The 26680-nt window shown below is 37.0% G+C and overlaps 1 protein-coding gene and 1 long non-coding RNA gene across 2 annotated transcripts in view; both read left to right on the top strand.

Annotated features, from left to right (window-relative positions):
• The window catches only part of HIBADH (3-hydroxyisobutyrate dehydrogenase), an 82533-nt gene extending 56345 nt beyond the window's left edge, over nucleotides 1–26188 (top strand). The window contains exons 5-8 of the mRNA XM_035318470.1: nucleotides 12320–12453; nucleotides 12829–12905; nucleotides 20039–20195; nucleotides 25197–26188. Coding sequence (XP_035174361.1) covers nucleotides 12320–12453; nucleotides 12829–12905; nucleotides 20039–20195; nucleotides 25197–25355 — 527 coding nt within the window. The 3' untranslated portion in view covers nucleotides 25356–26188. The remainder of the gene's footprint in view (nucleotides 1–12319; nucleotides 12454–12828; nucleotides 12906–20038; nucleotides 20196–25196) is intronic.
• On the top strand, nucleotides 15874–19209 carry LOC118162353. Its single transcript, XR_004748408.1, has 2 exons — nucleotides 15874–18236; nucleotides 18270–19209. It is a non-coding gene; the product is annotated as an uncharacterized LOC118162353 (long non-coding RNA).
• Nucleotides 26189–26680: the final 492 nt, after the last annotated feature.

The following is a 26680-nucleotide window of genomic DNA, read 5'->3' as shown; positions in this document are numbered from 1 at the left end:
CTCGTTTGAGAGGCTGAAGTAGTTCTCTCTGAAAAATCTGTTTGTGTATGAAACAGGACCACACAGTTTATTTTCTAGCTTCTCTCTGATAAGAGGACATTATTTTTTGTGGCCAGTTCCGTGTTAGACCAAAACAAAGAAAAATACATGCACGTCCCTTCTATAATGTTAGTCTTGGAAACCAGAACAAGATGCAAAATGAAAACATTTGAAATCTCAATTGCTTGAATGCTCTGAATATGGATTTTTGTTTAATGCTGTGTTTGAGTAACTTCTATATTAGTTTCAGATGTGCTACTTCCTGTTAAAAATATTTGGATTAAAAAACCATTAGCCACTGTCCTATTGCAAGAAAAAGCATATATATCATAATGGAAAAACTTAAAATAGAAGACTGCCTAAATAGCTGAACAGTGGCTTCATTATGGTGAGTGAGGGGAAATTCCACTCTCTAACGCTTAAAAGATTTTGCAGCTAAATGCAAATCTTACTTAAATTTAAGTTGTATCCTTTTAAAATGAATTTTAAGTTAAATCATCACAAGTTCAGCAATTAGTACTAACCATGGGGCTTTTTTTTTCTCAATTTGGAACAGACAGCTGGGGAATTTTCAGCTTTCCCGTCCTGTGTCCTCTCCATCCAAGCCAGTACCACTTGGTTTAGTGCAGAAGTGACTGCTCACAGGCAGCGCTCAGAGGCACTTTGCTTTCAGATACGAAGGCTTGTTCGGAGTGTGAGATCCTCGAGGTCTCTGTAACAGACACTGGAGAAGTGGTTTTTGTTTGTTTGTTTTCTAAAGTTCTGAAAAACATTATGTTTAATCAGTATATAAATATTAATTAGCATGAGAGCTGTGTTAACCTCAGTATTAACTTTAAAGCTGAGAAGTTTGTTTTTTTCCCAAGTATATGTACGTTTATATTCACTTTTATACAAATGTACACATTTATAACTGGTCACAGAAAGGGAAAGCATTTTTTGAAACAATTAGCACACTGTAGACTTTAAGAGATGCGAAAAAGGATTGATCAAGAGAAACACTTTAAATTCCTCGAATTGCCTTTTTTTTTTTTTTTTTTTTTTTTTTTTTTTTTTAGGTTAAATCGCAGCCGGTAGCAGTTCAGAGGAACACGATAGCATGAAAAACCTGCGGGCCACTAGAGGTCACTGTTTGGTAATCAACTTCTAATGAACCAGAACTGTCAGGAAGGCCAATAAATTACACTGTGGATTTTTCTAATTATGAATTCCGATTTAATCATTCAATGACAAGTTAACTGTGGCGGTGGTTCTATGTACTTTGCATACACAGTTATGTTAATGCACTATTATATTTCTTAGGATGGAGGTCCTCCATCATTAGAGCAGTTCATTACCAAAGACTCTCTTATCTAATCATAATTACTGATTATGAGGAATAATTAACTTTGTTACCCTCTTGATTCTTTTCATAGGCAAAATGCAGCCTTTTCTTTTCTTTTCCTTATGGAAGACCAGGGCATGCGTTGAATTTAGATACCGTTACATTAAAGAAAAAAGGTTAATTTGTTTTGTGCAAAATTGCTTAAGTTGTAGTGCTGGAATAGTTATAGTTAGTTGGGAAAAAGGAAGTACAAGAATAACTTTATAGTGGATTTCTTTAAGCTGTCACTCAGTACCATTAAATGTGAAAATATTTTGTTTCATTTAAGTGCAGCATTTAGAGCATGTAAAGATTTGTAAATTTAAACCATATGATTGCGTATTTGTCCTTCCGGAAACAATAAAAGTAGCAAGAAAAAGATTATCTATTTTAAAGATATTTCCATATTAAACTTAGAATTAGCGTGATGTAAAGAAGCATGAATTGAAATTGCGTGTTTTGAACTCATTGGGTACCAGGCATCAAATACATTTGAGAACACTGAATAGTACGTTACGTTTTGGGCTGGAGGGCAATGCTAAATCCAGTCCTACGGAAGAGATATATTTTTTATTTTGCAAAGGAGTAATAATAGCATGATGTGCGGAGGGTTCCTAAACAGGAAATAGATATGAGAACGGCCGTATAATGAAGGATGCCTTAAATGGAAGGTCTGGATCCTTCCAAATTGGTCTGCTTTTCTTGCAGTCCTTGTCAGCTTGCATATTCTACTTTGCTTTTTTAGCGCTGAATAAAGGCTTCTAGAATTAACCATGAACATGCTGAAATTAGGCAGCAGGAAATGTGCAGCTACTTTATGGATATAAAGTTAGGCTTGCTTAAAAATAAGCATATATTTTTAGAAGAAAATGAAAGACAGAATATATGGACTCTTATACTGTATCTTGCGGCAAGATTCAACGACAAAGTGGTTGCAGAAGGGTAACCACTGCATCTAAAGCAATGCACTGTGACAGTTGTTCACCTGAATGAAAAAATTCTTGGTCCTCATACCGCTCATAACACTTCAAGGTACAAAGTTCAAAAGTTTTTTCAAAAATGTTTTTTTCAGTCTTCGGTCCTATTATTTTCGTAAGCATTTCTTTCCCATTTCAGTTGGTGACACTGCGTCAGTTGTCCTGTCACAGGCTGTACCCTAAATAGGCAAAATTAAAACGCACAGCCGGGCAAGTCTCCAGCAGAAAATACTGGATTCTTTTTAAATAACTTGTCGGACACTTCCTTCTGACTATATGTTGTTGCCTATTTTAGTTTAGAGTTTCATTAGGTTGCTGCTGTTATACAGTGGATGCATTTTAAATGTTGTAAATGTAAATGTGCTCCTACTGCTCGGTTGCTACATCCTCAACTACGAGATAAACCAGAAATGCTTAGGGATCAGTACGTTATGCTGTTCCACACCCATTTGAATGCTTTTAGTTTTATTTTTTTTTCTGTGTTTACAATGCTTTTATTTTATAATGTCACAGGAAAGGACCAATGAATGCATCGAAAGAAATGTATCCGTATGATTTTAGGCTTCTGCAGCTGACTTTCTCCAAAGGGAATCTTCTATTGAGCAGAGCACTTGAACCCATACCTGTTGAACAATGCAGTTTCAATGCCTACCTCCATGTGCTTTTGATTTTTTATTGTTTTTAGCAATGTGCTTAATGCTTTCTTTATTCAGAAAAAAAAAATGCTGCCGTGCTTTGTTGCTTTTGGGAGTCTGTCTGAGGGTGACATGGTAAAGAAAAGCATAAAGGATTAAATCGTTTAAATAGTTTGGTTTATGTAAAAGGGGATTAATATCTTGTTACAGTTGTACTGATACTGGAGAAATATGTAAAAAAATAACATTAAAATGTCCTGATTTATTTTTCCTTCTTAAGGTTTTTGTTTTTCTGTTACAATACAGGGTTTTAGCTATCACATATCTATTCCACCATGAAGTATCAACATACCTGCTTTTTGCTGTGGGCTTACATTAGAATGCGTGAGGATTTCTTACCTTCTAGGTACAGGCATTCAAGTCCAACTAGAAAAATCTGCAAATGTGGTGGCGTATGGGTAACTGCTTTTTGTAATTTGCAAGGCTCAGCAAGTTTGGCCAAATGTCTGCTTTTCTTGGTCACAAAATTGCACAGCAATTGTGTGATGCTCAGTCAAGGTAGATGAGATCAAAAGCTGCTATGCCAAGGTGGGCTTGGGGTTCCGATCGTGGCTTTTGCTGCCCCTCACAAACATTACGATTCTGGGGTGGCTTTGTTATTGTTGTTGTTCATTTTGATATTGTCTGTTGATTTTAGTTAGAGCAGATAAAATAGCTCTTCTGGGATTTTACGTTTTCTAAAGAGAACATTGTAAATGCTCATCGCTTTGAGCTTTTTCTCATGCAGTCTCCTAACAGTCTGTTTTCTGGTTGCAGATCTTCTGCGTAGTATGGAGTTGTGGTGTCCTCAGTCTATGTTTAATACTTGGCTCCGTCACCTTTCTAATGCTAGAAAATGTTTTTGCTTTTGCAATATGTGGCTGAGAAATTGTTTTGGTTTTAGGACTCGGTGCATAATCCAGCCAACATGGGAGTTGTGCTGGAGCCCGCCTGCTCAATTTTTGTTGCATGGAAGGATAACATTGGCCCACGTAGTTGAGAAACTGTGCATGTTCGTGTTTCGTTTTCAGACTTACACTAAAACACTGGAGTTTCAAACAGTAGTGCTGGCCAAGAAGATCAGGGGTTATTTTCTTTGTTTCTTTCACATTTGATATTTCTTTCGTATTTATGCTGCGCTCCCTTGGAACTGAGCTAAGGTTAAGCAGATAGCTTAGTGGCACGTGCTTTGTATTTGGGCTGTCCTGAAGCCTGCTTTAGAACCGTGCTTTATTGGATGCCTGGAATACACTGCTTCAGTCGTGCACTGACCTACCAGCCTTCCTGCTAATGTTTGGATAAAAACTGAAATGCTTCTTTTCGATTCTGCTGAGCTCCATGCAGGTAGCTTTGCTGCCCAAGACAGTGGATGCTTGTGATTGTTGTTAAGTTTTATTATTTCTATATCAGCCTGCAGACCCAAATGAGATTTATCGTGTATATATAAATGTTAGAGATGGATAAAGGAGTAGCTAAATGTGGTACTCCAGCAAGAACACCTAAGGGCTTTTTCTGTTGTCTGGGGCTTTTTATGGTGGAGTATGGTTTAAAGAGAGGGCATAGGAGAGATGACTGGCATGGAAAATGTATTTGAGGTATTAAAAATAAGCAACTTAATAAATCATATTTTATTTCCTTTCTTATTGCAAGGCTGTTAACCTTTTTCCTTGGTAACTTTCCTGGTACTCTGATATTTCACTTTGCCATTACAGTGACCAGAACTAAACGCAATGCTGCCGACAGAGTGATCTCTTAAGGCCTTTCTTTCTCTTTGTACTTCTGTTGAAAAAGTTAAAGTGCCTTCTGTGTGCATTTGCCTTTTGCAACTTACTTTCTTTGGCTAATCATTTTGGAGGAGTCAGTTGCTACTCAATACCATCTCATCAATTTTTCTGGTGTGTTTGCTTTATATTAAACCATTTTAACAATAGCTTCCACTCCGTTTTTGCATGATTTATTGAGAGGACATATTGTTTTCTGCGTTTTGGCATCCTTCTATAGTACATCTAAATCAGACCGAAGATTTTTATTCTGGTGTCCATGTCCAAGTTCAAGTACTAATCCCTATAGAATTGCACTCTTCTTCCCTTAAAAGCGTAGAGCCTCTCGTTACCATTTTGCCTTTTTTGTTTAATCAGTTCTCTACCCTTCCTTCTTTGCTACTTTCCTGATGATGTTTAAATAATTTTGAGTGTATGCCCAAAAGGGAGATATCCTGTGCTACTGTAACTCAGGGGTACCTATTGTTTCCATACATGTATCCTCTTGATTTGTGTAAATCCCTACATATGTTCTCCTTGAGGCCCCTGAGGATCTTTGCATGTACAGCAGCACATCTCACATTGCTACGTGGGACCGGAGAGTTTGGTGCTGGCTTTTGTCTTCATACAGCAGCTAGCAAAATACACTCGACCACAACAGCAACAGAGGTGCTAAAGAAAGGGTATTAAAGCATTCTCTGTCCATACCTTCTGCTTTCGTATTATTGTAGGAGGGAAAATTTGTTTAATTACTGCTTGTCACGCTGGGCTCTCCAGAACAGGTAGCATATTGCACACCTCTCTTGCATCTTTCTTTCAGTCTACGCCACTGTTATGAAAATAGCTGCATGGAGCATTAATGCTGATGCACACAGTCAGATCCACTCCTCGGTCTTGCCTGTGCTTGTGGGAGGCGGGGGTGGAGGAGGAGGTGGGAATTATTATTCTGCTGCTGACACAGGGAGAATGAGAGTGGCTTGATGCAACAGAAGATTATGTTCCCTGAGGATAAACAAACAGAAGGAGATAAATTAGGAGAGAGGATAATCCTGTTAATATGTGCATTCCTTAATTCTGATTCAGTTTTTCAAAACGTACGGTTTCACAGAGGTTAGAGATTTAATTAGTACCTGTAAACCATTTCTTTAAGTTTACGTTATAGATTGTGGGGTAATGCTTTGAGTTGGCATTTGAGATGCACAAATTTGCCCATAAACAGGAATTGTAGGTCGAGATATGAATATCTCATGAGGGAAAAATAATAATGTGTACATCACCATTCCTTCCTCAGTCGAAAAACAAACAAAAAACTTTTGTTCCCCAGACTTTTTCACAATCCTGTTTGTTCGGAAGTCAGAGCAGCTTACTCTCTGCAGTCTTCTGTTGCTTTTTCAGCAGAAGCTGGGCCATTGTGATATTTATCTGAATTCAAACAAGGCTAATTAAAAGAGCTGCTGACAGTTGTTGTGATCTGACTTTGACTGGAGCTTGATGGTCATTATGGGTAAATAATGAACCAGGTCTGCAAATGTAGCAGCTGCCAACTTGGGATAGAAGAACAGCTATTGCATCCAATTTAAGGATCTATCGACCGCTTCCCTTCTCCCTGCAGATCTTCTTCCTAGCAGAAAACTAATGTTTTATACTGCTTTTTTTTGTGGTTTCAGCTATTTCTGATATAGTCTATAATTTCCTCTTAAATATTTAACTTAGTCCATTATTAGCTTTCAGAGTTAACAACTTTTCCATTGGGCTTTCTTTGCATTTTTATTTTGTTTTGTGGATTTTTTTTTTTTGCAGTTTGCTTTTTCTGTACGACGTAACTGCTTAAATGATTACGATAATGTGTATTTAATTTGCCTGTTGCTGCAGAATAAAAATCAACTACTTCTTTTTCTTTGCACAGCCATAATTTTGCACGTTTTATAATTGGTTTATGCTGCAAGAGAGATGCTTCTACTTCCTTAAGCGTGCTTTTTTCCTAGAGTAATATTGCGTACTCGTTGTATAAATCTTCAAAGCACTGACCTGAACCTCCATTTCCATTTTTGTTCAAACATCAGTAGTTTATGAGGTATGGTGATGTGAGGCTCGATTTATCAGAAGAGAGAAATAGCAATGACTTTCATTAAGGCGTACTTCCAAGTACATTGTCGCTTCATCATGAGCTTTGCCTTGTCCCATTAGCAAGCAGGAACGGGTGCACTAAAGGGAAAATGGCAAATTTTAATAATAAATTAAATTAACTCTCTTCTAGAATGTCTGCCATTATAAATGCAACATAGACATTTAAAAGTCAGCACAGAATTTGATACCCACTAGAACTTAGCCCATCTACCCGGCATTTGCTCAGCTGCCATTAAAAGGCAGCGTGCATTATGTAAAATGTGCGAACGTGCTTGTGCACGGGCGCATAATGCAGCGGAGCTCGGGATCTTGCTGGGAAGAAATGATCCCAAGCGTGCCCCTAAAAGACAAGTCTTGCTTTGAGATATAATGATGAAAAATTGCCCGTTTATTTGTGTCTTTGTGTTTCAGCAAAAACCAAACTTGGAATTGTCTGCGGCGCTGTTGGAAGGGGCTCGTGCACGTACGGTGTGCGGCCGTGAGCGTGGGCGCTCCTGTGCCGGCAAGGCCAGCGCTCCGTTAACAAGGGGTTACGTTGTGCTGGTTTATGTTAAACCAGATCACCCCTAACATGTGCAGAGCCATTCATCTGTGTCACCAAAACCCAAGAGGACATCTGACATGGACTTTGAAACAGAAACAGTGATCACTTACAAATCAAACATGGCACGCTCTAAACCGATTGTGCACGGCAATCTTTTCGAGAAAGGACAACTAATTGAACATGATAAAGTGTAAAGTTAATTAACACCCTTAAATTTGTTGATTACTTTCACGGGATTATATTGTTCGTTGAGTAGCAGCTTTCTGTCCCAGCTGTCGCCTTTTTAGCGAATGTCGCTGGTAAACAATAGAGACACCATAACAAGTCGTAAATGGTCCCTGTGACAGCAGCCCCTTGTGAGGCTGCATCTGTAGAAAATGATTAGAACAATTGCATTTTAAAGACGGCTCACATCGCAGCCCAGTCCCATCGGCCCTCTTCTTTATCTGCGTTGATGGCAGACCGGTTAAAACATTTAAGTTCTTTTGAGCAAATTAAGTGATTTACTGTGTTTTGGTTATACAGCAGTAGAATAGCTTCATAGCTCTACCTTTGATGCTGGTTTTTGTAACAGGGAGAAATCTAATCCCTTTGAGTGTTTTTTTTTTTTTTTTTTTTTAAATTTTCTAAGACTGGTCTGTTTACTCGTTCCCTAGAAATAGATTGAGGATGTCAGACTTTGTCTGTGAAGCAACTAGAAGAAAATGATACCCTATTTATATTTTATAAAAATAACTAGCTTCCTCATGGCTATTTTAAATTTGTGGTATCATTTTAAATATCCTGCTTTTATGTCAAGTAGGGATTTGTAGACGATGTTGCCTGTACGTGCCTTTTAGTTGGTTTTGGATTTATATACGTAGCAAAACAATAGTAACCTTTGCAGCTAATCTTTCCTTGTGTATCTTGGTTTAACTTTTTGTGAGTTGCAAAAGACAAAGTACTTCATGTGAGCTGGCAGGTACTTAGAAGGAATTGCTTAGAGCTTATAATCATGCACACACACAAGCTATACAGATGCAGGCTTTCAAGTTCATCCTATCTGAAGGAGAGCAAACATGACAAGAAACTGCTTGTTTGAAGATACTATAGTCACTTAAGTTGCATTTTTGGAAAAATGCTGGAATACGGTACCGGTGTTTGCTTGCACTTCCCAAAACACAACAGGCAAAGCTTCAGCTCTAATGTGTGAAGGTACAACATTGTAAAATAAGAGAGAGGATTAAAACTCTAACACTATTTTTCTTGTTTATTTTTACATCCTTTTTAGATCATAAACTAGTTGCTGAAATTCTGCCTTGCTCAGTAGACGAGGTGTTGAATAGATCAATGACGAAATAGATGTTTGCCATCTAAGCTTTTTGATGTTATAGCCCTCATCGTTAGCCTGTCCTTAGGAGTTGTATTTACTTTTAGTTTTTTGTTCTCAACTTTGTCAGCAACGAAAAAAACGTTATGTGAAGGTGCAACACAACAGTGATTTAAATATTTTTGGCATAGGGTGTTCTGTGTTTTCAGCAGTGTAACTAATGGTGTTCCAATGAGCAGCCTTAGAGTATCACTTCTTTTTTAACTGATCTCCACCCTGCTGTTCTTATGGAAATATAATATAACTTAATACAACTGAAACTGGAAGCAGATAATTTTATGTAACATCTTTATATTAACAACTTTTTTTCCTAGCAATATGTATTCTTAGTAATAAGCTGCATTTAACTAAAGTGCTTTCACTGATGCAGCTCTAGAGGTAAGACCTTAGTTTTTGGAGCTGGAAACATCAGTTGCAAACTAGAAGACTTTTTCCAAGGTGTTAAATGTTGTTGGAGTGGTAATAAGCAAGGAAAAGCAGATATGGAAGGGAAGGGTGGCTACTGAACTAGGCTGCCTGGCTGGGAACCTGAAACTTGAGATCATCCAAATCCAGACTATCCCAGTACAGCCGCAACCAGTTGTTGCTGTCATATGAGGGCTCCATTCACATTTTTGTCTAAAGGTTTGAACTTGGGAACTACTCCACCTTGGGTCCATTGAGCAAACCAATGGCAATCCAAGTGAGAATCCCGTGGATTGAACTCATCCTTACCCCATGGGAAACTTGGTCAGAAGTGACGAGTGTTTTAAAGAGTAGGTGGGTTGGGGGCATCATCCTGGAGAAGCCAAGCATAGGACTGCTCCCATGGGCTCCAGCAGCCTTGCTTTGCAGAGGAGAAGATCTTAAATGTGCTGCTCACAAACACAGTTTCTCCACAACTCTTCCCTGATGATAGGAAGCTTTCTGTATTTTAGAAAGAGCAAATAGATTCTGAAGGCTTTATGGACTTCTGACCCTAATCAGCAGTGGTGTATATATAGCACTATTTTAGGTAGTGAGCAGTCTTTCAAAAGTCAAAAGATGAAAACTAATTATTAGCTTTATGATTTCATTGAGCTGCTTTGCTTTCTCCCATGCTCTCTTTAATGTTAGAAGCTGATAATACTTCACTGGCCTGTGTTGTTGGTGTAGAATCTGTGATATTTTAAATAAAGCTTTGCATTCTTTTCTAATGACTTTTGATTTCTATTTTTAGCTGAAGTTACAGTTCTTGTACGCCTAGACTCCCTGCCAAAACTTTCTGAAATTGCCAGTGTAGATTTGCAGTGTTGCTTGTTTAATTTTGATAAAATAGCTGATAGTTGGCAAGGACCCTGGATGATAAAATTTAGCACAAAGTAAACAGGTTTTTGTTTTTAAAAACAGAATTTTCCAAGCCTTCTGCATTATACAACAAATTGCTCTTTTTTCTAGTTAGCTAATTTATTTTTTCTACTTGAAATGTAAGCATTTGAACAAGTGAGAGAGTGCAGCTGTCAGAAGATTAACCAGCTGAAAACTATTGTCAGCATTAATTTTGCTCTAATAAATGACTCTCTGAAGCTATTTAGCAGTCTGTAATCTAGATACAAGGCTATTGACCTATGATGGATAGTACTGGATTTTGTTTGTAAGCTTTGACTTAAATTGTCTACTTAATTTGCTGCAGGTCAGATCACAGGATTAGTGGTAAAGGCCATTATGTGGTTTGAATAAAAATAGCTGGAGGAACGGAATGAAAATCATTGTGTTTATTAACGTAGCAATCTTTGCGGTCATGTATGTAGTAAATTGGTAGCCAACAAGATGACAATGACGTGTTTGTGTTAGCTCTAAGTCTAGGGTTTGCTCTTCCTTCAGTTCCTGGGTTTTGCCACATGAGTTGGCTGGAGAGGACTTGTTCAAGTGAGATTAGGACTGGCTGCAAATAGGGTGTTTCTTAACCAGAGCAGAAAGGTCTCTACCATTGTAGATACATTGGAACAAGCATTGTTTTAGGAGCAGCAGTGAGTGTTGGGTATGTATGGACTGATTTGGTTAAAGCTTGTGTCTGCCAGAGTTCTTCTGTACGTTCCAGCTCTGGGCTCCCCAGTACAAGAAAATGAAGGGACACTAAGTTGATGAAGGGACTGGAGCATCTTCCACGAGAGCAGTGGCTGAGAGAACTGAGACTGTTTAGCAGTGAGAGGAGAAGGCTCAGGGGGATCTCATCCACATGTAGAAGTATCTGATGGGAGTGGGGGAGACAGACTCTTCTCAGTGGTACCCAGTGACAGGACAGGAGGTAATGGGTGCAAATGAAAACTTGTGAAATCCCATTTTAGGAGTGTCTTTTCATTTGTTACTACACAATGTCTAGCTCAGTGAAGGCTCTTCCAGTTACACTCTGGAAACTATTTCTATATAAACAGCTATTAATGGTAGATAATATTATGGTAGATAATTGCTGAAAAAGAAGTGTGAATCATAGCTGGAGAGCGGGTTGTCTTACTGTAGAAGCAGAATTTTCCATCCTATACAGAAAAACAAACCATTTCACCTGGGTATCATTTGAAGGACCGCTGTAACTAGTTGAGCATGTTTTATTTGAAAATGGGCCATGCATCTGATGCATAACACAGAGAACGTATATTGTCTACACTTCTTGCTGAAGTGAAAAATAGTGAGGAAGCTGTTGTGTTAGTCAGTTTTGGGGTATGTTCTTCCAGACCCATGGTAAAGATAGGATAGACTTTTCAAAATAAAACTGGGAATAATATATACATATGTGTGCTAATGTCAATCATCTTTACACTGGTTTTGCATAGCTCTTTATGTAGCTGTATATGTGTTAAGTTTATGCATAGAAAACTAAATGTTTCTGAAATTAAGTAGAATTTTGCTTTAGATTAGAGACATAATAAACTGCAAATATTCAGAAGGCAAACACCTTGTTTTACATGTCTGTGGCTTTTAGATGTTCAGTTATGTAAAAATGAGCAAGCACTGATAAAACTTAGCCTGGGGTTTGGAAAGGCTGATAAAAGTGGAGTTAACTTTGAGCAATTCTTTGTAAATAGTCATATTCACATATTCAGAGAAGTTTGACAAAACAGAAATGTTATTTAATTATTCAGATACAATTAATTTTATGGAGTGCAAGGTTGCAGAAAGGGTTGGTTGTTTCTTCATATTAAATTATAGAGTCATTTTGCCAGTTTTCTATAATTCTTGTGAATTGTTTGTCTGCCAGTATTCCTGAAAATACAGCCTTTCATAAGGTGGCTTTATCTTCATCAAATGCTTGAGAATTAAGATCCCTGATCCTGTGTTTAAGATATAGGCTTACTTTTACATCATCTGAGGGATTCATCATAAAGGAAGTATTAAACGCATAAATTTTGCATCATCAGACCCTTACTGATAAGATGAAGTTGTTAAGATTTTTTTGTAACAACAACAACAAAAAAATACTGGTATTAAATCCAATGTTGTCTTGATTCAGGTGTTGGAGCTGCTCGAGCTGGAAACCTTACTTTCATGGTTGGTGGAGTGGAACAGGAATTTGATGCTGCCAAAGAGTTGCTAACATGCATGGGTTCTAATGTGGTGTATTGTGGAGAGGTTGGAACTGGACAGGTAATGCTTGCTGAGGGCTTGATAGTTATCTCAGTCTTTTATTTTTGGTGCTTTATTTTTCTTGAGTGATATCCACTTTTTTATTCCAGAACTAAATGCATTGTATTATATCTTCTCACTTGTTTCCTTATTCTTCAACCACATGTTTATAAAATAATCTCTTGGCACGGTTCTCCAGTATACTGTGTAGCTTAGTGCCAAAACATCTGTCCCGGTGTTTTTTCACATTGACTTGTTAAATTATACTTCTTAGAGAACATGGATTTCAGCTTTGTTTCTTCTAAATTTAGATTTACTGAATGTTACCTATGCATAAACTTAACACGTTTGCATTAGAAAATGTAAAAACTTATTGGCTGTTCAACTTTTTTTCAGGCTGCAAAGATCTGCAACAACATGCTTTTGGCCATCAGTATGATTGGAACTGCTGAGGCTATGAATCTTGGAATCAGGTTTGTTTGATTCTTGTATTAGATTGAAGGGATTTTTTCTGTGTTCACAATCTTGTGTTTTACAGCTGACTGTTGCTGAGACAATGGTGATTGGACAGCATAGATACACTTTGCCCAGAAATTCTTTTATAAAAGTCATTAACGTGCTAAAGATGCTATTTAACTAAGGTAGGGCTCTTCAGAACAGAAATATTCTCTTGTATTGACTGTATAGATCATTCCATTCTGCACCTGAAGATAAGAATTTGTTTATTCTGTTATAGCACACTGTACAATAATGTTTGTCTTACATTATATATATAAGCAGAGGTAATACAGAGGTAACTATTGGATTCTAAGCTCATGTACAGTGTATTCTGAGTATGATACTCTTGTTAGTTTGTCTACCTTTGGAAAATTGTTCCAAAATAAAGTAAAATTTCCAATATAGTGCATGTATCAAATTAAAGCATACAAAAGAACATAACCTTTCTGTCAGACTTTGTCCTTGTTGTTTAACTTAGTTGCCAAAACTACTATTTTGTTGAGAAAGTGGAGTATGCTCCACTACGCTCTTTTCAATGCTAAAAACACCATTTCTTTTCTAACAGGCGGTGCATTTGACTTGCTGCTTGTACAGCGGTATATTAAAAAACAAATAAATAAAATTGCCCTCTCCAATTGTAGCTTATTTATTTTGCGCTGGTGTTCAGGATTTTTCAAATACAGGGCATGCAAGAACCACTTCAGTATCACCATATTTGAATCTTCATAAATTCTTTTAGCCAGATCTAAATCATTTGTAAGTTCATATGCAGTCTTATGTTTGAAGAGATTATCTTGCAATTGTGTATCTTTCAAGTGTTCTTCATGAATTATTCATCTGCACAGTTGCATCCTTACAATTGGCCTGCTAAAACTACAGATATTGTAGATACTTATCAACTGAGCTTTACACTGTGTTCATGTGGATTTGATACACTATAAAAACAGCAAGAGGGCATCAAATGCTTAAATAAATAAAAAAAAGAACGCCTACATGTGCACACATACACGAGGCAGTGTAATGGATTCACATTTCCTCTTAATTACCATATCAAGATGCAGTTGTTTTATTGAATTGCCCTTGTCTCAGATGTTAGACTATCTTGACCTATTAAGTTGTCATGTTGTAATTGAGATAAAAGAGGAATTTGCTTTGCATCAGTGCTAATTGGTTTATCAATATCCTGTACCATTTACATTTTAAAATTGAGAGTCTGTAAGATACTGAAGCACGTCTGTATCAACCCATAATAAAAACAGTAGCATTGTATACAAATATTGCAATCCAGTATGGTGTAAAGCTTTCATCAGGTTCTGTTTTAAGTCATGCTTCATTTAATAAAGCATATGCAACTGATTTTTCATTATTTTTTTCTCTACGTTTGTAGGAATTATTATAGTTTAAAATAAAATTGAGGTTTGGAACAGATACTCTGGGCATGTAATCCCTGTGCAGAATGACTTGATGCCTGAAGCTACTGTAGCTTCAAATTTTTTTTTTTTTATTTTCATTTTTCATTTTATCGTTTTCCATTGAAAATTTTGGCTGAATTTGTATTCAGCATTTCTGACCAAAAATCCAATGCGGAGGTGACAAGATACTAACTTTCCTACCTTACAATCATGGTAATCAAGAAGAAACTGTACTTATTGTAGAAGAAACCTGCTGATTGTAACCTGAATAATATGAAGAACAAAATCTCGGTTAGTCTAAAACTGTATGATGTTTAAGATGTAGGCAATCATTTAAAGCCTTATGAAGCAATTTGGAACCCTTGCATTAATTTTAATGTGCTGTGAATTAAATCCTGGAGATGACTTCCGCATGTAGGTAGAATAAGCGCTTACCATTTCTGGTATTTACAAATTTCTAACATGCGAGTTACAGTTGCAATTGTAATTTTTATTTTTTTTTTCCCCTTTTAAATAAATTAATTAGATTATTTTTTTCCAAGTCTAAAACTGAAAGGATGGTTTGACTACATAGTCTGGAGAGAGTTAGAAGCGGAGCTTGGTTTATTAGTTTGATGCTTATCTAGTAAAGAAAGTCTGATTCTAACCTAATAATGGTAAAGGACTGCAAACTTTAAAACCTCATAATAGAAATACTGGAGCTTATACACGTTCTTAACTTTTAGACAGAATATAAAATACCTTCATGTCGTGCATTATATTTACCTGCTGTATCATTTAAATCTTGAATTTGAGGGACTTTAGATAATTAGTTATTCAAAATATTGCTGACTGAACTAGATGTAGCTAGAAAGTCATACCATAGGGCCTTTCAGAAATCAATATATATTCTGTGCTTAAGTCTTCAGAACAGTGTGGCATTAATTCTGTTAATAAACCACTTCTCTATTGTTTTCATTAACCACTCAGCTTAAATTTTCATTGTATTAATTTCAGTTGTTTAAATTACATTTGCTATTGTTTTATTTATATTTGAAATTGTAGATTTTTTTTCTGAGCTTCAGCAAACTGAATGTTGTGAGAAGGAAGGAAAACTGGCAGTAGTGAACAAAAATTCTGCATTAAACTATCAGAAAAATGGGCAATATTGCTATGTAGTTAGTTCTTTTGTATTCTACTTGCTTTTCTACTTTATTTTAACATCATTTACTAATGAAGATGTCCACTTTTACTGGAAGTGCTTTAGTTTAGATTCCGTAACTAATTAAAAAAAAAAAAAATACAGCCTGAGTTTTGACCACTGAAATGGTTTTATTTTCCCATTATTTTCCTGATGCTTTATGAATGTTGTTATTAAAAGTTATTGAAGGTGTGGCAAGCATTCTGGAAATGAATTTACATTTTCATTTGTATGTTCTTCTTTCTAGCATCCTAATACAACTGAACAGAACAAAAAAATTCTACTATTTACTACTATTAGTTCTATGGATAATGTATATATTGCAAAATGCTGTCATGAATTACTGTGTCAAACCAATATATAGAATATATGTGAACTTCACAAATAAGAAATAAAAACATTAATTGATACTGTCCATAGACAGAGACTATTTTTCTTTTTCTTTTTGCTGATCATCTCCATGTCAGTAACTTAACAAGCTCTCAGTTCCAGTGTAGCAGTGTCTACTACTAGCAAAATATAGCTTGGAAATGAGTTATTGCTGATACCTAGTTTATATTTGGGTCAGATGGAAGTTGCTGCCTGTCAGACAGCTTGCAGTCCCTTTAGAGATGCAGAGAAGGGCTTTATGTGCTGACACAAGACAGTACAAGATTGTTTAAAATGGTTGGCATATAAAGGACCAGGACAGCAGTAAGTGGTTTTGGCGGTACCCTTGCTGCAAAATCACTTCTTGGTTTCTAACAGCAGAGAAAGTCTTCTCTAGTAGAAGGAACTACGGTGGCACTCAGATTTGTGTCAAAAGCTGCCGAGTGCTCTTTCCTAAGTAATTTTACTGCACATTAATTTTGTGCCTGCTTGCTTTTTTAGATCTATAAGGTAGAAATATTTCACCATCTGATGCCAAGTCTAAACATAGTTTCAGTCTCTAGATCTGGTTTCTGTGAACATCCCTGGGCTGTAGATGGAAGAAAGGAGCAGAAAAGGGAGTCGACAGCATAGAGAGGAGCCTGTGCTGCAGTCTGAGGGATATAGCCCTGAGCACATCTCCACTGCAAATTTTAGAAAGAATGTCTTGAAACAGAATTCCTCCAAGAACACTGTAGCTCTGCTCTATTCAGCATGGGGCTACAGCCAAGTTTTGTGAAGGTTTCTAATGGCACGTATCTTGTTTAGCATGCCACTGGCAAAATAATTTTCAGCTGTGGTAGAAGGGTCATAGGGTTCTGCTTTAATATTTGCATCTTTGTGTGGTATTTATCAGAAGCACCTCAAGATGGGAAACTCAAGAGTTCAGCTACTTCAGTTATTACACCCTTAAATGAGACCAGGAGGTTATCTTTTTTCTTTTATTTTCTTTTTTTTTTTTTTTTCTTTTTTTTTTTTTTAATTCCTATTAGGATTTTTATCCCTCTTCCAGACTGAGCTCTTGGAGGAGGAGTGTGTGAAAAATTCAGTACATTATTTTATCAAAGCTCAGCAAAACTTGAGTTCTGAGCAGTGGTTCAAAGGGATCCTATTTTCACCTTTTTCATGTGTGTGTATGTGTGCCCACTGCTTCGTTTCTGCTGTTCAGTTCATTACGAATGTTATTGAAGAAGCATTAATTTGAGGCAAGGAATTGTTTTTGTGCTCTATTACAAGTACAGTTAATACATGGACTTCTTTTCTGCTTATAAGGGAGAAGAACATTTTGGTAATTGTAAATTCACATGCGCATGCACAAGCTCTTGCCACGTCCAATGGCAAGTTGTTATGGGGACTGGCAGACTGTCATCATTTTGATAGCTTGAGCAGTATATCTCCTGAACAGCAATGGAGCTCTTATGCAGAGAGTATCATATGTTCCCAGCCAATTTACAGGGAAACAGCAATAACATTTTATCATGGTTGAGAGCCCAGTAGCTGCTTCCTATTAAACTTGCCCTTTCAGATACCTGTCTTGGATTAATTTGTTGATTTCAAATGGAAACTCAGTCTTCTCCACTGAAGCATGACTTTCTAGGATAGACTCTCACTGAATGACAATTACTGTATATTCTAGCTGGTTTCAGACCATTACAAGCCTTGGGCACTGTGGAAGACAGAGGACTTCTTCAGTAACTGATTTTAATATATGTCTAATTTTAACTGTCAGTTATATATGCACCAGTGGATGAATCCTCAGAAAGATGAAATGCAAAGCACTTCTAACTTGCTCTTATTAATGATACACTTGCTGCAAAGGAGGGAAAAAAATAGGTTCAGGTCTCCTGAAGAGAATCTGTGTGGTGTTTTAAGAGCAACGAAGTTTGAAGAAGCAGGGATTTAAACTGACACTATCTTTTTCTTTTGCTAGAGCAAAAATATGCCAGATCCAGTGCAGACAATATTTTATGTATTTGTTTAACATATATATATATATATATATATATATATATCTTTTTAAGTGTATTTTTACAGAGAGGTAGCTGGAATACTGTGAGGAGAGCATTCTTTGGGAGGGCTATATGCATCTTGAAATAATAAGCTCTCTGTCTTGCAGTATACTTGCAGCTGTAATTACGGGCCTCTGCATGCAGCTAGATTGCTAAAAATACTCATCTGGGTGTAACAACAATAAGGAGACAAACAAGCCAAGAGATTTGTTTAGACCAGAAAATCAACCTCTTTGTACTTGAAAGCTCAGGCATTGTCTTTTCCCAATGTGTTTGGGGTTGCTTTTGTTTTGTTTTGTTTTGTTTTTTTGTTTGTTTTTTTTTTTTGAGGGGGGGGATGACAACAATTAGAGCATTTATTCCAAGAGGTTCTTGATGAAGATTTTGATGCATTTTGCAAGATATAAGTAAAACTAAAATACTGTGAAGACATATTGGTGCTGGAAAATATGTTCTGTTTTGTTTTTAAAAAGATTAATGGCAAATGAAAGCATTCATTTGAGTCAGGGTTTTCAAACATAAGAGAATAAAGTGTGATCCCATTCAGGCCAGCAGGGGACTTCCCATTGAATTCCAGGGGCTGGTGCAGCAAGTCATAAAAAGACTGTACAGCAATAATGCTAAACAGGTAACTTTGCAGTACAGAAAGTGATATTGCTTTGGCAACTATTTGACACAGATTTTTCAAACCCTAAATGCCTATCAGAGTAAATAGGCATAAAATTTAGCAACTATTCCATTGGTAATGAGCTTTAATCACCTAGAAATTAACCTTGAGCACTACAGAGCCTGGAAGCCGTGTTAAGATCCCCATGGCTCTGGAGATCTGCAAAAATTCTGTGGTAAAAGTTAACATAAAGAGTCTTGACTTCTATGTAGGTTAAAAGCTCCACTGGAACTGTGTGGAAAAGGTGTTTATTGTTAACTTGCTTGCTTATCCATGGCGAAGTAGGTTGTAATATATCCATTTTAAAATGTCCTTTTCTCCTCTTTGTTTGTTACTGGAGACAGTTACTTTGATTTATTTATTTATTTATTGTATGACTGTAGCTGAACATTTGTACAGGGCCAGATAGACTGCTACTGGTCATTGTTGATATACATGTTGGTATAAATACAATTGGTGTAAAATGCAATTGTAGGTATAATTGTTGGTAAATGCTTTGTTCGTATAAATTATTTTGGTGTAAAATTATATTTGGTATAAAATTATATCAGCATAAATGCAAATTCCAAAGCATAAACACAAATTCCACCCCCCACCCACCCCAAAAAATACAAATACCAAAGATGGTTAATTGTTTGTAATGTTGAAATACTTTCAGGGTCCACACTGAGCAGCGGTTTATGCCATCAGCTCTGTGATAGAACAAATGGTGTTTCTACTTGGACAAGCTTTGTTTTATCAGGATCAGTAACCTTATCAACAGTTGACCCAGAACTATAATGTATATTTGTGAATAGATAACATATGTCTGTGCCTCAGAAGCAAGCGTGTATAATGAAGATTTAGTAATAACAAAGCAAAGAGCATACAGATGTGTACAGTAGTAATATTTTTTTTCCAGAAATGTTAGTAGGTTTGGTATCTTTTTTTCTTTTTAGATCAGGATCATTGGTGTCATCTTGCTTGCATGAAAATACATTAGTGTGCATGTATAAACATATTGTAAAAATATTTTCACACTGCCTCACTTGTGAATTCTTTGCTTTGTTCAGCTTTAGAGAATATAATTTTGATACGAACAGATAGATGACCTAGTAGCTAGCAGCACAGAGAATGCCTTATTTGTAATTGAAATACAGGTTAACTGCAGTTCTGAGAGGACCTTTATTTTGCTTGCACTTCCAGAATTGCTAGGTGAAGGGGCTTTGCTTAGTGCAAAAGGAAAAAAGCTCTGAAAGCCTACGGCTTAAATGGTGGATTGATGCTCTTTAATTTAAGATACGGCATCCCTACCCCCAATATCAATACTGTGTCATTTTTCATGACTTATAATAAAAGGAGAGAAATGATGGTAGGGTCCTAAGATATAAAACAAGTCACCCATGTCTTGTGCATTTTGACATTAACACTTCTCTTCCTTGACCTTTGACAGATTAGGGCTTGACCCAAAGCTGCTGGCCAAAATCCTAAATATGAGTTCAGGTCGCTGTTGGTCAAGCGATACATACAACCCTGTTCCTGGAGTGATGGAAGGAGTACCGTCTGCTAATAATTATCAAGGCGGCTTTGGAACAACACTCATGGCTAAGGTATGTAATACTTGCATGTAAAGGTACAGTTGCTTTTCTCTGGGCTTCTAGCAAACGTTCTTAGTGAAAAGTAACAATTATGGGGAAATGTGTGTGCATAAACAAAAGGGAACCCAACCTTTTACTGTAGCTCTGAATTAATGAATAGTGCAGGGGGATTTTCTTTAACCTCCGGCCTCTTCCTAGCCACTATTACTTCAAAGCCACTCCATGAGTCTGTATGCACTGTCTGCCTGAGTTCTAATTCGTCTGGGGACTCCTGATGGACTTGTGTGTATAGTAGCATTCAGAAAGCCATTTAGGTGGTTCTCACATGACTTCTCTAGACCTTAGGAGCCTAAGCTCAGGAAAGGAAGTTCAGGAAAAATCCTGATGATCTGATTATGTGCCAGCAATAGCATAAACATCCAAGACTTTTGGCCCAGTCTCTTCCAGATACTTTAAGCTGTGCTCCCAGACATGCCTTCTAGCAACCCCCTCCTTGCTAAGCCAACTGCTTAGGTGTCTGTCTTTTTGCTTAAGGCCATGTAGAATAGAGAAAGCAGACAGGTTTCAACCCCAACCCTCTGCAGACTATGATTTTCTGCAGGTGCTTGCACCGTGCTGTGACCTCTCTCGAATTGGTGGTGGTGGTGGAAGAAGTAGTGCTTTCTTACAAGTAATAACCTAGTAATGTAATTACTTCTCTACAAAGTGACAGATCTGGGGTTTAGGTCCTTCTCAGCACAAGGAAGCTGTAATTTACAGCCGTCCCATCCCAGGAGGATACACTTACTGCCACGCTCTTGGCTGTTCTAGGAAAAGCACTGTCCTGAGTCACTCTGTGGTCAGGAAAGCAAAACTCTTAAAGGCCAGAGGAAAGTAGGCAAGGAGGTCAGGGCTGTGCATCATACCAATGAGGACACATAGTTGGAAGAAACAGCTGTTAGACTCTGACTTTTGAACTGCTTCTGCTTTTAGCACAATGGTTGCCTAAGGTAAATTACAAAAACAGTCCTGGAAGAGATCTATTATGTAAGCATATATGTGCAGGAAACCATTTCACACTCTGAAGATGGGTTTCATGGGAATACTGTTCTGAGGGAGGAATTTGAGTTCATACAGGACAAGTTTCATGGTTACCAGTTTGTGAGTGCTCCCAACTGGTTAGGCATTCTGGCCATTTTCAGCCCTTCCATGTACTGTGTGAATGGATTAAGCACTCAAAACTAAAACACTGCTCTCAGAGGTGGCTATAAAACAGGTATTGCCATGCAGATCTCCACAGTGCTGAATTTCCTGTATGTGATGCCTGCCTACTGATAGAAAATGATTGCTCCTGTAGTTTTGCAGTTTATTTATGTTAATGCATTTGACCTGACTTCAGTGGAATTAGCCAAATTCTGTCAGTCCAAGGGTCCTATGTGTTTTGGTGTGTGGTAGCACCAAAAAATTTCACTAATACTGTGCAACTCAAAATCCCTTAGTGGTTGGCCTTCAACATTTTACACTTATGCACTAACAGCCAGGAGCTTTCATCCCTTTGAAGGATGTGTTAAAATATTGGAAAACAGCAGTTTTTACATCATGTTCTTGTCATTGGAACTAGGGGACAAGAAAGCATTATTTAAATTACTAATTTATAAAATGCTTCAGGTTACTGTTTGGAGTCTGGCAGGGTTATCAATTAGAGATAAGCAATCTGATCTTGGCCCTGTCTCAAAGCTCTTGTTTCCATCATGTGCCATTTTTAGAATATGTTGAGCCAATTGTACCCTGCTTCACACTGTAAACTCTGCTCTTGTGATTCAGATCTGTTACTCTAGTCAAGAATAACCTCATAATATAAATGGGATCGAAGCACCTTCTTCCCTCCCATTAACTTTCCATGTAAAAGTGTTTTTTTCCTTTTCTTCTGCTTCTAAGAGGGACCTTCATCTCCTCAGGAAGTTTCCTGTTGTAGGAGTAATAGCAGCTTGGCTTGTGTCCATTGAAACTGCCAGCTTTGTGTTATAAATTGTCATTGATACCTTAGAGGATTGTTCCTCAGAGATTTTTTAATCGCTGTTGACCTCTTTTGACTATGCCTCTCCTGCCCATCCTGCCTGTTAGGCAGCCTAAAGATTGCCTTCTTCAGGCTGAAATCCTCAATAAGAAGGAAAGCCAATAAATTCCTCTCATGCTTCTTCAACAAAGCCATGTTTTTCAGTATAGATGGAAGATTACTTGAATGAGTAAGGAATCAAGACAAAGCTGATCATGTTTGGGGTATTATGTTTTGCGGTGGTGACCTGTTTTAAGACACTCCTCCTTAGTTTGTGGAAAGACTTTTCCTACAATCCCTTTCATCCTGGTATGTGACAGATCGTGTAGTTTGTGGGTTATTTGAGTTGGGGACTTTTTTGTGGGAAGTACAAAGCATGCTTTTGCCACTTAAAAGAGTCAAAAAGCAACTATATTCACAGCATAGTTACTGATTAAATGTCTTGAATCTTGAGAAGAGCAAGATTTATATCATGGTATTCTTGACTGATGACAAGACTGCCTTCAAACTTTATTCCGAATAGCAGAGTTTCATTTACGTCAACTGCAAAATAAGCCTAACGATCCAGGTATTTCTACCATGAGCATTTTTTGGCATTTTTAAAAAATATGTTGGCAACTGTTTCCTGAAAGAGAATCTCTTTCCCTGTTTCAAGCTGAGACAAGGAGAAGAGAATAGTTGCTACAGTGAGACATCTGGAAGATTAAATCATTCCAAAGAGTATGAAATGAGCCATAAACTATGCTCTCTGATTTTTACTTCTCCAAAAAGTTCAGCAGAAGGCAAATTTCTTTCAGAGCCATTTTGTACCAGTTCACTCAAGGAATCTCCAACTTCATGAGAAAAGGTGCAAAATACTTCACAACTTGAAGTTAAAAATAAGCTTTACTTATAGTTTGTATTTTGCTTCCTTCAAAGATATAATTTATAGAATGATTTTTTAAACACAAAATAAATTAAACAGAAATGAAACCATGACCTTCGTGCACTTTGGAGTCAGGAGTCCTTGTTTATATAAATATTAAGATGCTGTCTAACGTTTCAACCATCTTGGAGCCTGAGTTTCACTAAAAAAGTGAACAAACCTGCTTTATAAAATGGTACATGTGCTGGCAGTCTGTTCAGAATTTTCAGGGATTGCTTCTGTGCTGGCCCCTTCAGAGAAAAACAGCTCACTGCTACCAAAACTAAACACCTTCACTAGTTTGGAGTTGGATGACTTTGCCATTCTACTATTGCATGATGTGATTTAAGCTGTCTTGAATAAAACGAGCAACGTGGCAACGGATTTCGCAACGATGGATTAGGAGAGGTTAGGAATGTGTCATAGAATATCGTATTGTAAGTTAGGCTAAAGTAACTATTCTTAGATTTGTTAGATAGTCAGTTATTGCTGGACGTAAAGGAATGATCTGCCCTGATGCAGATGAAGAATATTTTGGATACTGTGGCATCTGATACGTGTGTTTTTCCCATTTTCCTAGATCTTGAAGTCATTCAAGGGTAATAGGAAAAGTAACTATAATTCTGATTTGTATCAGAATGACCTTTATAGAGCCGATTTACAGATCGAAGTGACATTTAGAGAGTGGAGTAAGATCTTGAATTTCCTTGTGCTAATTCAAATACAGATGCACAGAAAGTAAAGACCTGTCTTGTAAGTCATCCTTGAGAAGCCAAAGGTGCTCTCAGCAGTACTACAGTCTCTCAGTTCTTCTGCATCAAAGATTTGTTATTTTAAAAAGAAAAGAAAAGAAAAAAAAAGACTGCAAAATTTATTAAAAAACAGTCTTGAATGGACAACAAATCTAGGCACTTACTAGTAACACTGGAATTCTTCCACAGCTTTTTTCATATGTGGACCTCCAAATTAAGTTCTCATCTCTAGCAAAAGGCGACCTTGTGTGCAAGCAATGTTTTCATACTTGGAAAAGAGATCTGTTTATCTATCCAGACCCTTGTTAGCTGTTCTTTCTTTGGTGAGCTTCATGTCTGATTCAGCTTAGAATTCACAACATCTAGCTTGGCTCGTCATTTCTGTCCAGCGTGCGTGAAGCTGATTATTTCTAACTAGCTGTAGTTAGTCATCATACCTGATACTTGTCTTTGAATTCTGTCCTATTTATTTCAGATTATAGCTATACAGTTGACCAAGTACTCTTGGAGGACAGGTTTCAAATTCACCTTCTTTGTAACCTCCCCTTCTTTTTTTGCCCCAAATTTAGTGTTTAAAATTGCAGTTGGATTATTCTCTGTATCTCTTTATCTTCAGTCATTAAAGAAAATCTCAGGTTGTAACAGACCCAGGACCAGGACAGTCCCCTAGAGTATTCTTTAATAAATCCTTCTGGTTAGGCTGCAAACCATTCATATTCACAAAGTCGCCTATGCCTATCATTTTTATATTAATTGCATGGTCACATTAGAGTAAATATATGTAATCTAAGTGGCTTCTTTTTCGTTGTTATTAAAATACCTCCAGCTTTGTTTTTAACCTGTTTGTAGAAAGAAATGCCCTCTCACCCAAACAGGGAAGTGATGCCATTAAAACAGATGTGAAATGCTTAAGTGAATAGCCAGAGGAATCTTGTTTTAGGAGATGATACAATAAAGTGGGGAAAACAAGACTGAGTGTTCCTACAAGGTTGCATAGTGATCGAGAATCTTAAAATTCCCTCTGTCCCAATTTTTTTTGTTTGCCTTGCAGAGCTGTGGGCTTTTGTTTGTTTGTGTGTCTTCCTGTTGAATAACCCTGGTTTACTGTTTTGAAAAAGGAAAAATTAAACAAGGCTCCCTTCTGCCAGGACTGAAATTTTCAGGCTGGGGTATTGTATTTGTTGGCAGTAGACTGCTCTTCACAATAAACTGTAACACATATGTGGCTATTGATAACCTTGTCATTTTTTTCCTGACTTCTCCTTTTCTTTCCTTCCCTTCTTCCTCTCTGCCATCATCCTCTCTTTCCTCCTTCCTCCCAGGATCTTGGCCTGGCCCAGATTTCTGCCACCAACACAAAGACGCCTGTTCCTTTGGGATCCCAGGCACATCAGATCTACAGGATGATGTGTGCAAAAGGCTATGCCCTGAAAGACTTCTCAGCTGTGTTCCAGTTTTTACGCGAGGAGGAAACCTTGTGAGCTGTCCTTTGGCAATGGACACAATAACAAACCACATTTTTTAATCCTTACAGCTCGTTTGTGAAGTATATGGGTTTAATCAAATACTGTGCATCCTGATCACATAAGACTAGTCATCTTTGGTTGTCTAGATCACAACGAACTCCAGGATTTTTTCATCAGTTCTTGAAAAAGCAAGCCAGAGGAAGGGGTTGTTTGGCACTTAGCCAGACAGTGATTTCACTTTTTTTAAGAACCATCAATGGTTTTTTCATTAGATGCAATAAATAAAGTAAATATTTTTTTTATTAAACACTTAATTGTTTGCATATAAAATAACTTACATTATGGCTGCAAACTTATGTGAATCTTGAATAGTATGGGAAAGTTATATAGTGATTTAATGATATATAGTGATCTATTAAAAATGAAAGTGAATACTTTATGGAAAAAGGGAAGATTTTTTTTCAATGGAGAAACAGCTTGAGATGGATTTTTTTTTTCCTTGCACCTACTAGCCTTGGATTGATCAGTAGTGAATTTTTTCCTGGGGTTCAGGTTGCAGATTAAGTTTATAGACACATGTTACTAAGTGGAGAGCTGTTACAGCATGTTTATCTGATAAACTTAGTTAAAATAACATAGTATGTGTGTCTCCCCTGTAAAACTCCATTACTGTATTTTGCTAACCCAGTTTTGTATTTTCTTGTATCCTGTCACACATTTTGAGAAATCAAGAACAGCACTTAGTAGAAGTCCTAAACAAAGTGTACATCTGCTTTAAGAAACTATTGCAGTAATATAAACCTCAAACCTTTATTTTGAAAAGAAATAAAAATCTATACTGGTAAATACTTGCTGTATAATTATTTGGTTTTTATTTTGATGCACTCTCGTACACACACAATTAACTAAAAATGTACTAAGTGGTCTTATATTTTAATTTGCTTGGTTTTCTACAGATTATCTTGCAAAAGTAGGCTTTTGTGATTGTAAAATGCATATAGTAATATATTTTCCTATGTATGACCTTAGCTGTTCACTGTTTCTTGAAAAACGGAGGTGCAAACTTAGTTTTATGAATGATTTATGAATGATTATGAATGATAGTACTCATGATTTCACTAGATCTAATTATGTTCAGACTTATTTCCAGTCTCTAGGTCAATAATTCATTTACATTCCAATTTTTGTTGATCCTTTCATATATGCACATTCAGATAAGACAATTGTGTGGTTGAATTAGCTCAATTCATTCATCTTCTGAGAACTTCTGAGAAGTTTAACAAGGCCAAGTGGAAGGTCCTGCACCTGGGTTGGGGCAATCCCAAGCACAGATACAGGCT

Source organism: Oxyura jamaicensis, chromosome 2, assembly GCF_011077185.1.
Source record: "Oxyura jamaicensis isolate SHBP4307 breed ruddy duck chromosome 2, BPBGC_Ojam_1.0, whole genome shotgun sequence".
In the NCBI taxonomy this organism is placed as follows: domain Eukaryota; kingdom Metazoa; phylum Chordata; class Aves; order Anseriformes; family Anatidae; genus Oxyura; species Oxyura jamaicensis.
This window is presented reverse-complemented; position numbering and strand designations above follow the sequence as displayed.